This window comes from Pogoniulus pusillus, chromosome 14 (assembly GCF_015220805.1).
Source record: "Pogoniulus pusillus isolate bPogPus1 chromosome 14, bPogPus1.pri, whole genome shotgun sequence".
NCBI classification, from domain to species: Eukaryota; Metazoa; Chordata; class Aves; order Piciformes; family Lybiidae; genus Pogoniulus; species Pogoniulus pusillus.
Genome location: NC_087277.1, coordinates 29,791,822 through 29,803,860, shown reverse-complemented (window position 1 = coordinate 29,803,860; position 12,039 = coordinate 29,791,822). Strand labels below are relative to the sequence as shown.

Here is a 12,039-nt window from a genome sequence, read left to right as displayed (position 1 = left end):
AAGTGCAATCTGCTTTTGCTATTTTTACAACAGATCTGTTTCAACAGAATTCTTCAAAAGCTATTGAAGTCACCCAGAAAACACTACCAGCCCCTTCTACAAACACTGCCTCACCTCAGGGCAGCTCCCCACACTCAGATGAGGTGTTGGTACATTTTACCTGTCTAAGGAGAAACTTCACAGAATCAAGCAGGCTGGAAGAGAGCTCCAAGCTCAGCCAGCCCAACCTAGCACCCAGCCCTGCCCAACCAACCAGACCATGGCACTAAGTGCCCCAGCCAGGCTTGGCTTCAACACCTCCAGCCACGGCCACTCCACCACCTCCCTGGGCAGCCCATTCCAGTGCCAATCACTCTCTCTGACAGCAACTTCCTAACAACATCCAGCCTAGACCTGCCCTGCCACAGCTTGAGGCTGTGTCCCTTCTTCTGGTACTGGCTGCCTGGCAGCAGAGCCCAACCCCACCTGCAGACAGCAATGAGCTCTGCCCTGAGCCTCCTCTGCTGCAGGCTGCACCACCCCAGCTCCCTCAGCCTCTCCTCACAGGGCTCTGCTCCAGGCCCCTCCCCAGCCTTGCTGCCCTGCTCTCAACACTTTCCAGCACCTCAACATCTCTGCAATGGAGGAGCCCAGAACTGGACACAGCACTGCAGGGGTGGCCTGAGCAGTGCTGAGCACAGGGGCACAAGAACCTCCCTTGTCCTGCTGCCCACACTGCTCCTGAGCCAGCCCAGGATGCCATTGGCTCTGCTGCCCACCTGGGCACTGCTGCCTCCTCTTCAGCTCCTCTCTCCCAGCACCCCCAGCTCCCTCTCTGCCTGCCTGCTCTCAGCCACTCTGGCCCCAGCCTGTAGTGCTGCTTGGGGTTGTTGTGGCCAAAGTGCAGAACCCTGCCCTTGGCCTTCTCTTGTTCTCTTAGCTAGCTATGTCACCAAGGCAGGTGTCTTTCAGGACAACAGGAGAAGAAAACTTCCTATGCAGAGTGAAGTTCCTCCTGGGAGCAGCCTTACAGCTCTGAGTCCTGCTTTAGCAGCCAATAGCTCACTGAAGACAAATACTTGCCACGTACTGCACATCTTCCATACGGGCAGCAAAACTCCACTGCACTCACAAGCCCAGCGTGGAGTACATCAAACAGGAGCAAATACTGCTTGGGCTGCTGAGACACAGCAGCAGACAACCCAATGCCACAAGGAAATAACAGCCCCAAAAGTATTTTTGCTTAAAATGAAAAGCCAATTACAGATAGGAGGGCAAGGGCACACAGCAGACAAGGGGGAGGGCAAGGGCACACAGCAGACAAGGGGGAGGGCAAGGGCACACAGCAGACAAGGGGGAGGGCAAGGGCACACAGCAGACAAGGGGGAGGGCAAGGGCAGGGAAAAAGAAACTCCACCAAGAGCCAAAGCAGCTGTTGTGGACTCCTGAGAAGAGCCTTGCAGGCTCCCCAGCTCCTGTTCTTTTACCTGTGCAGGGGAGTTAGCTTCTTCACCTTGCTTCTTCTTTTTCTTCTTCTTTTTCTTGGATTTGCCACTTGCAGTGCCCTGAAGAACAGCCTCTGCTTTTTCTCTTTCATTATCTGAAGCCTTCACACAAAAATAGAAGGGGTTTAGTGTTTCAGATGTCCACAGAACACACCTTCTATAGACTACATGAAAATTAATAGTTACTAGGAACTTAACTGCATATAAAAGCACAAACTCCACTCTTATCTGCTCACTTCAGCTTAGGAAGCCCACATTCCTTCCATGCTATCTACTACCAGAGGTAGAGGAGTTGGGAATTAGAAAGCTAAGAAAGCACCAGGAAATGTTGGTTTGTGTCCAGAGAATTGAATCAAGCAGGCTTGAAGAGAGCTCCAAGCTCAGCCAGCCCAACCTAGCACCCAGCCCTGCCCAACCAACCAGACCATGGCACTAAGTGCCCCAGCCAGGCTTGGCTTCAACACCTCCAGCCACAGCCACTCCACCACCTCCCTGGGCAGCCCATTCCAATGCCAATCACTCTCTCTGCCAGCAACTTCCTCCTCACATCCTGCCTCAACCTGCCCTGGCACAGCTTGAGGCTGTGTCCCCTTCTTCTGGTGCTGCTTGCCTGGCAGCAGAGCCCAACCCCACCTGGCTACAGCCTCCCTGCAGGCAGCTGCAGGCAGCAATGAGCTCTGCCCTGAGCCTCCTCTGCTGCAGGCTGCACACCCCCAGCTCCCTCAGCCTCTCCTCACAGGGCTCTGCTCCAGGCCCCTCCCCAGCCTTGCTGCCCTGCTCTAGACACCTTCCAGCACCTCAACAGCTCTCTGCAGTGGAGGAGCTCACAACTGGACACAGCACTGCAGGGGTGGCCTGAGCAGTGCTGAGCACAGGGGCAGAAGAACCTCTCCTGTCCTGCTGCCCACATGTAGAAATAATAAGAAGTATTTAGGAAAATGGATCTCAATCTTCTCTCAGCCTACAGTCAGCCTCATGCCATGGTGTGGCACAAAGCTTAGAGGTGGAGTTAAGTGGCATCCAGGTTCTCAAAACCACAGTTCAGCATTTTCCTTCCCTGTCTACAGATTAAATTCAGCTGTGCTACTCTTACCAGTGTCAGAGATGAGATTACCTTTATCACCAGCCTTAAGTTCCCTTCAAGGAATAACTATGGTAAGGTTGAAGTCTTGGAGCTAAGGAGAAAATACCACCTTTTACCTTCTGAACATCAGATATCTCTTCAGGTTGAGGAACAGAAGCAATTTTTTCTTCATCTACCCAGTTTCCCCACTCTTCTGCTGGTGCATTCCAATCAGAGCTGGGATCAGCTGAAGAAAGTCCATCTAACAAAAGATGGGGAAAAAAGAGATTGTTCAGCAATGTCTCCTTCAAGGTGCAACTGGAGATTTTAAATAAAACAAACCCCCATGTGTTGGTTACAAGGCAGTTAGAGAGGTGAATGTAAGGCTGAAAGCTTCCTTCAGGGAGTTTCCCCACTAAAGAGATAGAGGAATAGCTCTCTCTGTCTTCATACAACAGCCCTGCCTAGGGAGAGATTTGTGGTAAGAGCTGGAATCACAGAATCAGTCAGGATGGAGGAGACCACAAGGAGCAGCCAGTTCCAACCCCCCTGCCATGGGCAGGGACAACCTACCCTAAACAAGGCTGGCCAGAGCCCCATCCAGCCTGGCCTTAAACACCTGAACTACATGAACATGTTAAAAGCAGTTGGGAGGAGAAAGAGGAGAGGCAACACCAATTTTACTACAATTCTCAAGTCAGCTGAGTGCTTTCTATACACCTAAGAGCATTCTAAAGTCTGCTAAAGGAAAAGGCAAATCAGACTACATACAAGTCTCATGCCACAGGAAGGTTTTGGTTCAGTCACAAACCTTTTAAAGCAAACAGTAACAAATCCAAGCTGCTCAATACATCTTCTGCAGACTTGCAGGAGATTTTTCTCTCCATTTGCAGTGTAGACTTCTAATGACCAAGGTTTTATAGCAAAAAAACCTAGGACTGTTTGAAGAGAGCAGGAGTTCTCTTCTACTTCTGAGTTTTAATAACCAATTGCTGTTCCTCAGAATTCTGCAATAGAGTACAAGGATGCTGAAGGGCCTGAAGCACTGCCTGAGGAAGACAGGCTGAGAGCCCTGGGGCTGCTTAGTCTGCAGAGGAGAAGGCTGAGAGGGGATCTGGGCAATGTCTATCAAGAGCTGAGGGCTGGGGGTCAGGGAGGAAGGGACAGGGACAGCCTCTGCTCACTTGTGCCCTGGCACAGGACAAGGGCAATAGATGGAAACTGCAGCACAGGAAGTTGCAGCTCAGCATGAGGAAGAACTTCTTGAGTGTAAGGGTCCCAGAGCCCTGGCACAGGCTGCCCAGAGAGGCTGTGGAGTCTCCTTCTCTGCAGCCTTCCCAGCCCTGTCTGGATGTGTTCCTGTGTGACCTGTGCTGCATTCTCTGCTCCTGCTCTGGCAAGAAGTGGGGATGGGGTGGGTTGGGTGTTGGACTAGGAAGATCTCTTTGGGTCCCTCCCAACCCCTGACATCCTCTGAACCTGTGACAATTAACCACTGTCTTATCTTTTGCCACAATAATCCTTCATGCCAAGCTGACAGCTTGAACAAAAGGAAAGTGGAACACTGCAGGTTCTCCTCCAACTGGCTGACAGAAGCAGTTAGTGGAAGCACCAACACCTGAAAGCCACAGCAACAAAACTCTCTTCATGAACAGTTTAGAGGAACATACTTAACCCAGACCATTCGTCATCGACAGGGGGCTGGGCATGATCCCACTGAAAGTCAGAAGTGCCAGCCTGAGAAACTGCCTCACTGTTGGATCCTGCAAGGGAAGAAAGAAAAGTTTTAGGTCACAAACTGCCTGGGTCTTCTTGAGCACAGGAATTCTAATACAGGTAGGAAAAGAAGACAGAAGGTTCAAGGAAAAAGAGGTTTGCACTGCACAGGACAGGAAAACTACAAGGGTCTTGGGAATAAGATGTAGTCAAAGCACAGGGCTGGAAGATCTCCAGAGGTCCCTTCCAACCCCTGACATCCTGTGAGCCTGTGACCTGTAAAGACTCAGATTTCATCACCTCAGCCCACAGGGCTGAAACACAGGGAGCAGAAGCAAAAGGCAGTGTGTGTGGCTCTCAAGAGAGATTAGCTTCACACTGTCTTTACATCAGAGAATGCAGCCCAACAGGCTGCTCTCTGGCAGCACAGAGTGAGGAATGCCAGAGGCACACTGGTGCAGTGTCAAGGACTTGGCAGTGGTATTTCCATCACTAAAGGCAAGCACTTGTGATGCTGCTTGCACGTGTTGACCTTGTGCTGCCTGACAGCCATCCTGCCTGCAAGCCAGCGGGCAAAAAGCTGGGGTTGGGGGTGACACACAGGACTTGCAACCAAGTTTGCAGCCTGAGGGTGCCAGAGCCCTGGAATCAGCTACTTAGAAAGGTGAAAGTACCTCCAACAACCCAAGTGGATGTGTTCCAGTGTGACCAGGGGTACTGAACAGGGCTGGGGTTGAAAAGACTGGGGTACTGAACAGGGTTGAGCACATTAACTCAGAAGAATACAGGGAAGAGAGATAAGGGTGAATAACAACAGCAGGCTTTAAGGCTTACAGCAGTCTCCTCAAACTGATAAACACCATCAAGTTTTATGGGTAGTAAAACTATGACCCTGCACCATCACAACTCCTATAGGAAGAAGCTTAAAAGGGAAAAGCAGTGGAAAGAAACCTCAATTACACTGCAGCTGTGGCAATTACATGATTCATGATTAAGAAGGCAATTCTCATTCCAATTAAAAAGTTGATTTCATGTTCCTGAAACATGAGAAAAGCCAGTAAGGCTACCAGCAGTCATAGCATGGAGTGCCAGAGATTGAACAGCAGTGTGTTCAGAAACACGAGGCAGGAGCCAAACAGAAACCAGTCCATGAAAACAAAGAAGAGAAAGAAAACAACACAAAACATTAATTCATAGAATCACAGAATTAGTCAGGGTTGGAAGGGAGCACAAGGAGCAGCCAGTCCCAACCCCCCTGCCATGCCCAGGGACACCCTACCCTAGAGCAGGCTGCACACAGCCTCAGCCAGTCTGGCCTCAAACACCTCCAGCCATGGGGCCTCAACCCCCTCCCTGGGCAACCCATTCCAGCCTCTCACCACTCTCCTGCTCAACAACTTCCTCCTCACCTCCAGCCTCACTCTCCCCACCTCCACCTTTGCTCCATTCCCCCCACTCCTGACACTCCCTCACAGCCTCAAAAGTCCCTCCACAGCTTTTCTGTAGCCCCCTTCAGATGCTGCAAGGCCACAAGAAGGTCCCCTGGGAGCCTCCTCTGCTGCAGCCTGCACAGCCCCAACTCTTTCAGTCTGTGCTCACAGCAGAGCTGCTGCAGCCTCTGAGCATCCTCCTGGCCCTGCTCTGGACACTCTCCAGCATCTCCACAGCTCTCTTGGAATGGAGGCTCCAGAGCTGGATGCAGTGCTCCAGGTGGGGTCTCAGCAGAGCAGAGCAGAGGGGCAGAATCCCCTCCCTGGCCCTGCTGCCCACACTGCTGCTGCTGCAGCCCAGGCTCTGCTTGCTCTCTGGGCTGCAAGTGCACACTGCTGGCTCCTGTTGAGCTTCTCCTCCAGCAGCACCCCCAGGTCCTTCTCCTCAGGGCTGCTCTCCAGCCACTCACTGCCCAGCCTGCATTGGTGCTTGGCATTGCCCCGACCCAGCTGCAGGACACTGCACTTGGTCTTGTTGAACCTCATAATTGTGAGACTTGAGGAAGTTAATAAATTTCTGATGAGATTTGTTTTTGAAATGAGGTTTAAGAGCTAGGTCTCTTATTTTATAAACACCATTGTAAAAGACACCTCAGATGATAGGAATCATGACTTGCTCCCATTTATTGCTGACCAGTAACAAGTAAGAGAGACAGGATGTCATCTAGAGGGACCTGGACAAGCTGGAGAGGTGGGCACAGGTAAGCCTCATGAGGTTCAACAAGAGCAAGTGCAGGGTTCTGCACCTGGGTCTAAACAATCTTCACTATCAATGCAGGCTGGAGGAGGAGGAGATAGAAAGCAGCCCTGAGGAACAGGATTTGGGGGTGCTGGTGGATGAGAAGCTGGACATGAGCAGACAGTGTGAGCCTGCAGCCCAGGAGGCAAATCACATTTGGGCTCCATCAAAACCAGTACTGTCAACAGATCCAGAGAGGTGACTATGCCACTTTTCTCTGCTCTGGTGAGACTCCACCTGGAGTACTGTGTCCAGTTCTGGCACCCTCAAGACAGGAAGGACGTGGACCTGATGGAGCAGGTCCAGAGGAGGTCACAAAAATGCTCAGGGGGCTTGGAAGAGCTCTGCTATGAGGACAGGCTGGGAGGTATCTGCTAGAGAGCAGCCCTGTGGAGAGGGAGCTGGGAGTGATGGTGGCTAACAAGTTAACTATGGGACAGCAATGTGTCTTTGGGGCCAAGGCCAATGGGATCCTGGGGTGTATCAGGAGTGTGTCCAGCAGATCCAGGGAGATTCTCCTTCCCCTCAACTCTGCCCTGCTGAGACCTCATCTTGAATGCTCCAACCCCTAACATCCTGTGGTCCCGTGACAGGGGGTGGGAGCTGTGGGTGCTCAGCCTGGAGCAGGCTCCAGGCAGCACTAACAGCAGCCTGCCAGTGCCTGAATGGGCTACAAAAAGGCTGAAGAGAGACTGTTTGCCTGCAGGGACAGCACAAGGGACAATGGTTGAAATGAGAGAAGATCAGACATAGACTGGATGTTAGGAACAGCTTCTGCACCAAGAGGATGCTGAAACACTGCCACAGGTTTCCCTGGGAGGTTGTGGCCTCATCCCTGGAGATATTCAAGGTGAGGACTGACCAGGCTCTGAGCAACCTGATCTAGTGGAGGATGTCCCTGCTGAGTGCAGAGGGATGGCCTTTGGAGGTCCCTTCCAACCCAAACCATTTAGTGACTCTAAGGAAATGTTTATTCATCGTGTGGGGGCTCTGCATGCCAACATTGTTGGCTAACATCAAAGATGTTATAAGCCAGGACTTGCCTTCACATTCAAGACTGGGCCCAGTCCTGTTCAATATCTTTATTGATGACCCGGACGAGGGGATTGAGTCCAGCATCAGTAAGTTTGCAGATGACACCAAGCTAGGAGCAGGTGTTGATCTGTTGGAAGGTAGGAGAGCCCTGCAGAGGGACCTGGCCAGGGTGGATGGGTGGGCAGAGGCCAAGGGGATGAGATTTAACAAGGCCAAGTGCAGGGTTCTGCACTTTGGCCACAACAACCCCAAGCAGTGCTATAGGCTGGGGACTGAGTGGCTGAGAGCAGCCAGGAGGAAAGGGACCTGGGGGTACTGATAGATAGTAAGCTGAAGATGAGCCAGCACTGTGCCCAGGTGGCCAAGAGAGCCAATGGCATCCTGGCCTGCATCAGGAACAGTGTGGCCAGTAGGACAAGGGAGGTTCTTCTGCCCCTGTACTCAGCACTGCTCAGACCACACCTTGAGTACTGTGTCCAGTTCAGGGCCCCTCAATTCAAGAAGGATGTTGAGGTGCTGGAAGGTGTCCAGAGAAGGGCAACAAAGCTGGTGAGGGGCCTGGAGCACAAATCCTATGAGGAGAGGTTGAGGGAGCTGGGCCTGTTTAGCCTGGAGAAGAGGAGGCTCAGGGGTGATCTTATTACTGTCTACAACTACCTGAAGGGGCATTGTAGCCAGGTGGGGGGTGGCCTCTTCTCCCAGGCAACCAGCAATAGAACAAGGGGACACAGTCTCAAGTTGTGCCAGGGTAGGTATAGGCTGGATGTTAAGAAGAAGTTTTTCACAGAGAGAGTGATTGGCATTGGAATGGGCTGCCCAGGGAGGTGGTGGAGGCACTGTCCCTGGGGGTGTTCAAGAAAAGCCTGGCTGAGGCACTTAGTGCCATGGTCTGGTTGATTGGATAGGGCTGGGTGCTAGGTTGGACTGGATGAGCTTGGAGGTCTCTTCCAACCTGGCTGATTCTATGATTCTAAGACCTGGAAGGGTGGTTCTGCGCATCAATCCCCTATCAGTCTGCAGCAGCACTTGATTCATTTCAAGTTTTAGCCTAGGGACTGAACTTGAATTCAAATGGATCCCTCAAAATATTGTTTTGCTACAACTCTTTGCTTTACAATGAGGTTACTCTAAGTTTTCAGCAACTGAACATTCTTTGGAACAATGAGACCTTGGCTCATTTAAAACTTCTTTGTTATCCTGGCTCAGGCGTGTATGAATCATGAAGCACTCTGAGCTGTAGGACCCTGAGCTTGAGTTCCACAGGTTGTAAGCTGCAATACCACTACGTAGAGCCTAAGTGCATAAGCATTTGACAGCTACTCCCTAAATAAAGCCAGACCTACACAGGCTGAGAGTTGGGCAGAGAGAAACAGAATGAAATTCAACAAGGGCAAGATGAGTCTGCCACCTGAGAAAGAACAACCCCAGGGAGCAGTGCAGGTTGAGGACTGATCTGTTGGAAGGAAGCAAATGGGAAAAGGACCCATGGGGTCCTGGTGGACTAATGGGTGACCACGAGGCAGCAATGTGCTCTTGTGGCCAGCAGGAGCAATGCCATTCTGGGGTGGATGAGAAGGGCTGTGGTTAGTACATCGAGGGAAGTTCTCTTCCCCCTCTACTCTGCCCTAGGGAGGCTGAATCTCAAATATGGTGTCCAGTTCTGCTCGAGAGAGAGTCCAGTGCAGAGCCACAAAGCTGCTGAAAGGAGTGGAACAGCTCTGTTAGGAGGAGAGCCTGAGGGAGCTGGGGCTGTGTGCTGGGAGAGGAGAAGGCTGAGAGGTGACCTCAGCAATGGTGATAAAGATGTGCAGGTGAGTGCCCAGAGACTGGAGCCAGGCTCTGCTGGGTGATGCCAGTGCCAGCACAAGGGGCAATGGTGGAAGCTGAGGCAGAGGAAGTTCCATGGAGGAGGATTTTTTTCCCCTGTGAGGGTGCCAGAGCCCTGGCACAGGCTGCCCAGGGGAGTTGTGGAGTCTCCCTCTCTGCAGATGTGCAAAACCTGCCTGGATGTGTTCCTGTGTGCTCTGGTCTAGGAGATCCTGCTTTGGCAGGGGGATTGGACTGGCTGAGCTTTGGAGGTCCCTTCCAGCCCCTGCCATTCTGGCATTCTATGCCATGATCCCTTTGTCTAACAAATCACTGTAGCACTTATGCCAGTAGCTCAACACAAGACTTCTGATGAATCCAGGACTGCACTCTATGGCAATTTCACCCTTCTAAAGAAGGAAACCTCAGAGCTCAGCTCTCTCACCCACCACACAGGGAAAAGACTCAAGGCTTCAAACCCTTCCTCTGGAACATTATTTCAAAGTAGTATTTCTGTTTTTTGAAAGGGAAAAACTCAACCAGCAAGTAAAAGATCTCCCAGATCAGGGTAAAAGAACATAACTCATCTTGAATCCTGTGTTCAGGTTTGGGCTCCCCAGTTGCAGAGGGACAGAGATCTGCTGGAGAGGGTCCAGCAGAGGGCTATGAGGATGATGAGGGGTACTGCCTGATGAGGAGAGGCTGAGGGCCCTGGGGCTGCTTAGTCCGGAGAAGTAAAGACTGTGAGGGGATTTAATCAATGTCTATAAATCTCTGGGGGCTGGGGGTCAGGAGTGGGGGACAGGCTCTGCTCACTGCTCCCTGGGACAGGACAAGCAGCAATGGATGGAAGCTGCAGCACAGGAGGTTCCAGCTCAGCACAAGGGGGAACTTCTTGCCTGGGAGGGTCCCAGAGCCCTGGCACAGGCTGCCCAGAGAGGCTGTGGAGCCTCCTTCCCTGGAGACATTCAAGGCCTGTCTGGATGTGTTCCTCTGACCTGAGCTAGATTGTGTGGTCCTGCTCTGGCAGGGGGTTGGACTGGATGATCTCCTTGGGTCTCTTCCAACCTCTAATATCCTGCCACCGTGGCTGGAGGTGTTGAAGCCAAGCCTGGCTGGGGCACTTAGTGTCATGGTCTGCTTGATTGGCCAGGGCTGGGTGCTAGGTTGGACTGGATGATCTGGGAGGTCTCTTCCAACCTGCTTGATTCTATGATCCTGTGGAAAGCAATCTTTAAATGCCCACCTTGAGACACAGTAACAGTGGGCAAATCCTTGTGCCTGCCATTTAGACACAGCACACAAGCAGGAAGGCTGAGTAAGAGACATCACCTCGATTGGCAATTCAGAACACCTCCTTCCCTGCAAAATCTCAGCTTAGGAGAAGAGCTGTCTAGGCTGTCTTCCATCTCTCTCCAGTTAGCAGTACTATTACCAAAGAATAACAAGATGCATGCTAATAAAAACTGGCAAACCTCTCTCCAGCCAGTGGAGAAGAAGAGTGCAGAAAGCTCTTTGGAGAGGCATACCTACCAGAAACTCCAGGAGTCAATCCAAATGAAGAGAAAGAAGTGGAATTCTGGTCAGAGGTATTAATCCTTGCATCCATATTCCAAGCAGCTGCAGGGGAAAGGGGAGAATTAGAAATCAAAACAATCATAGAATCAGTCAGGGTTGGAAGGGAGCACAAGGAGCAGCCAGTGCCAACCCCCCTGCCATGCCCAGGGACACCCTACCCTAGAGCAGGCTGCACACAGCCTCAGCCAGCCTGGCCTCAAACACCTCCAGCCATGGGGCCTCAACCCCCTCCCTGGGCAACCCATTCCAGCCTCTCACCACTCTCCTGCTCAACAACTTCCTCCTCACCTCCAGCCTCACTCTCCCCACCTCCACCTTTGCTCCATTCCCCCCACTCCTGACACTCCCTCACAGCCTCAAAAGTCCCTCCCCAGCTTTTCTGGAGCCCCCTTCAGATGCTGGCAGGCCACAAGAAGGTCCCCTGGGAGCCTCCTCTGCTCCAGCCTGCACAGCCCCAACTCTTTCAGTCTGTGCTCACAGCAGAGCTGCTGCAGCCCTCTCAGCATCCTCCTGGCCCTGCTCTGGACACTCTCAGGCATCTCCACAGCCCTCTTGGAATGGGGGCTCCAGAGCTGGATGCAGGACTCCAGGTGGGGTCTCAGCAGAGCAGAGCAGAGGGGCAGAATCCCCTCCCTGGCCCTGCTGCCCACACTGCTGCTGCTGCAGCCCAGGCTCTGCTTGCTCTCTGGGCTGCAAGTGCACACTGCTGGCTCCTGTGGAGCTTCTCCTCCAGCAGCACCCCCAAGTCCCTCTCCTCAGGGCTGCTCTCCAGACACTCACTGCCCAGCCTGCATTGGTACTTGGCATTGCCCTGACCCAGCTGCAGGACCTTGCACTTGATCTTGTTGAACCTCCTGAGTTTGGCTTGTGCTCACCTCTGCAGCCTGTCCTGGCCCCTCTGGATGGATCCTGCCCTCCAGCCTGGCTGCTACACCACACAGCTTGGTGTGGGCAGCAAACTTGCTGAGGCTGCACTCAGTGCCTCTGTCCATGGCACCCACAAAGATGTTGAACAGGACTGGTCCCAGGTCTGATCCCTGAGGGACTCCACTGTTCTCTGGCCTGCACTTGGCCATGGAGCCATTGACAGCCACTCTTTGGGTGCAGCCAGCAAGCCAGTTCTTTATC

At 52.4% G+C, this 12,039-nt stretch overlaps 1 protein-coding gene across 2 annotated transcripts in view; it reads right to left on the bottom strand.

Annotated features, from left to right (window-relative positions):
* Positions 1 to 12,039, bottom strand: part of MTDH (metadherin) — a 48,900-nt gene that overhangs the window by 14,055 nt on the left and 22,806 nt on the right. For both annotated transcript variants that reach the window (XM_064154744.1, XM_064154743.1), the window contains exons 6-9: positions 10,867 to 10,953; positions 4,218 to 4,310; positions 2,685 to 2,809; positions 1,467 to 1,586 (exon numbers count right to left, since the gene is read on the bottom strand). In XM_064154744.1, coding sequence (XP_064010814.1) covers positions 1,467 to 1,586; positions 2,685 to 2,809; positions 4,218 to 4,310; positions 10,867 to 10,953 — 425 coding nt within the window. The remainder of the gene's footprint in view (positions 1 to 1,466; positions 1,587 to 2,684; positions 2,810 to 4,217; positions 4,311 to 10,866; positions 10,954 to 12,039) is intronic.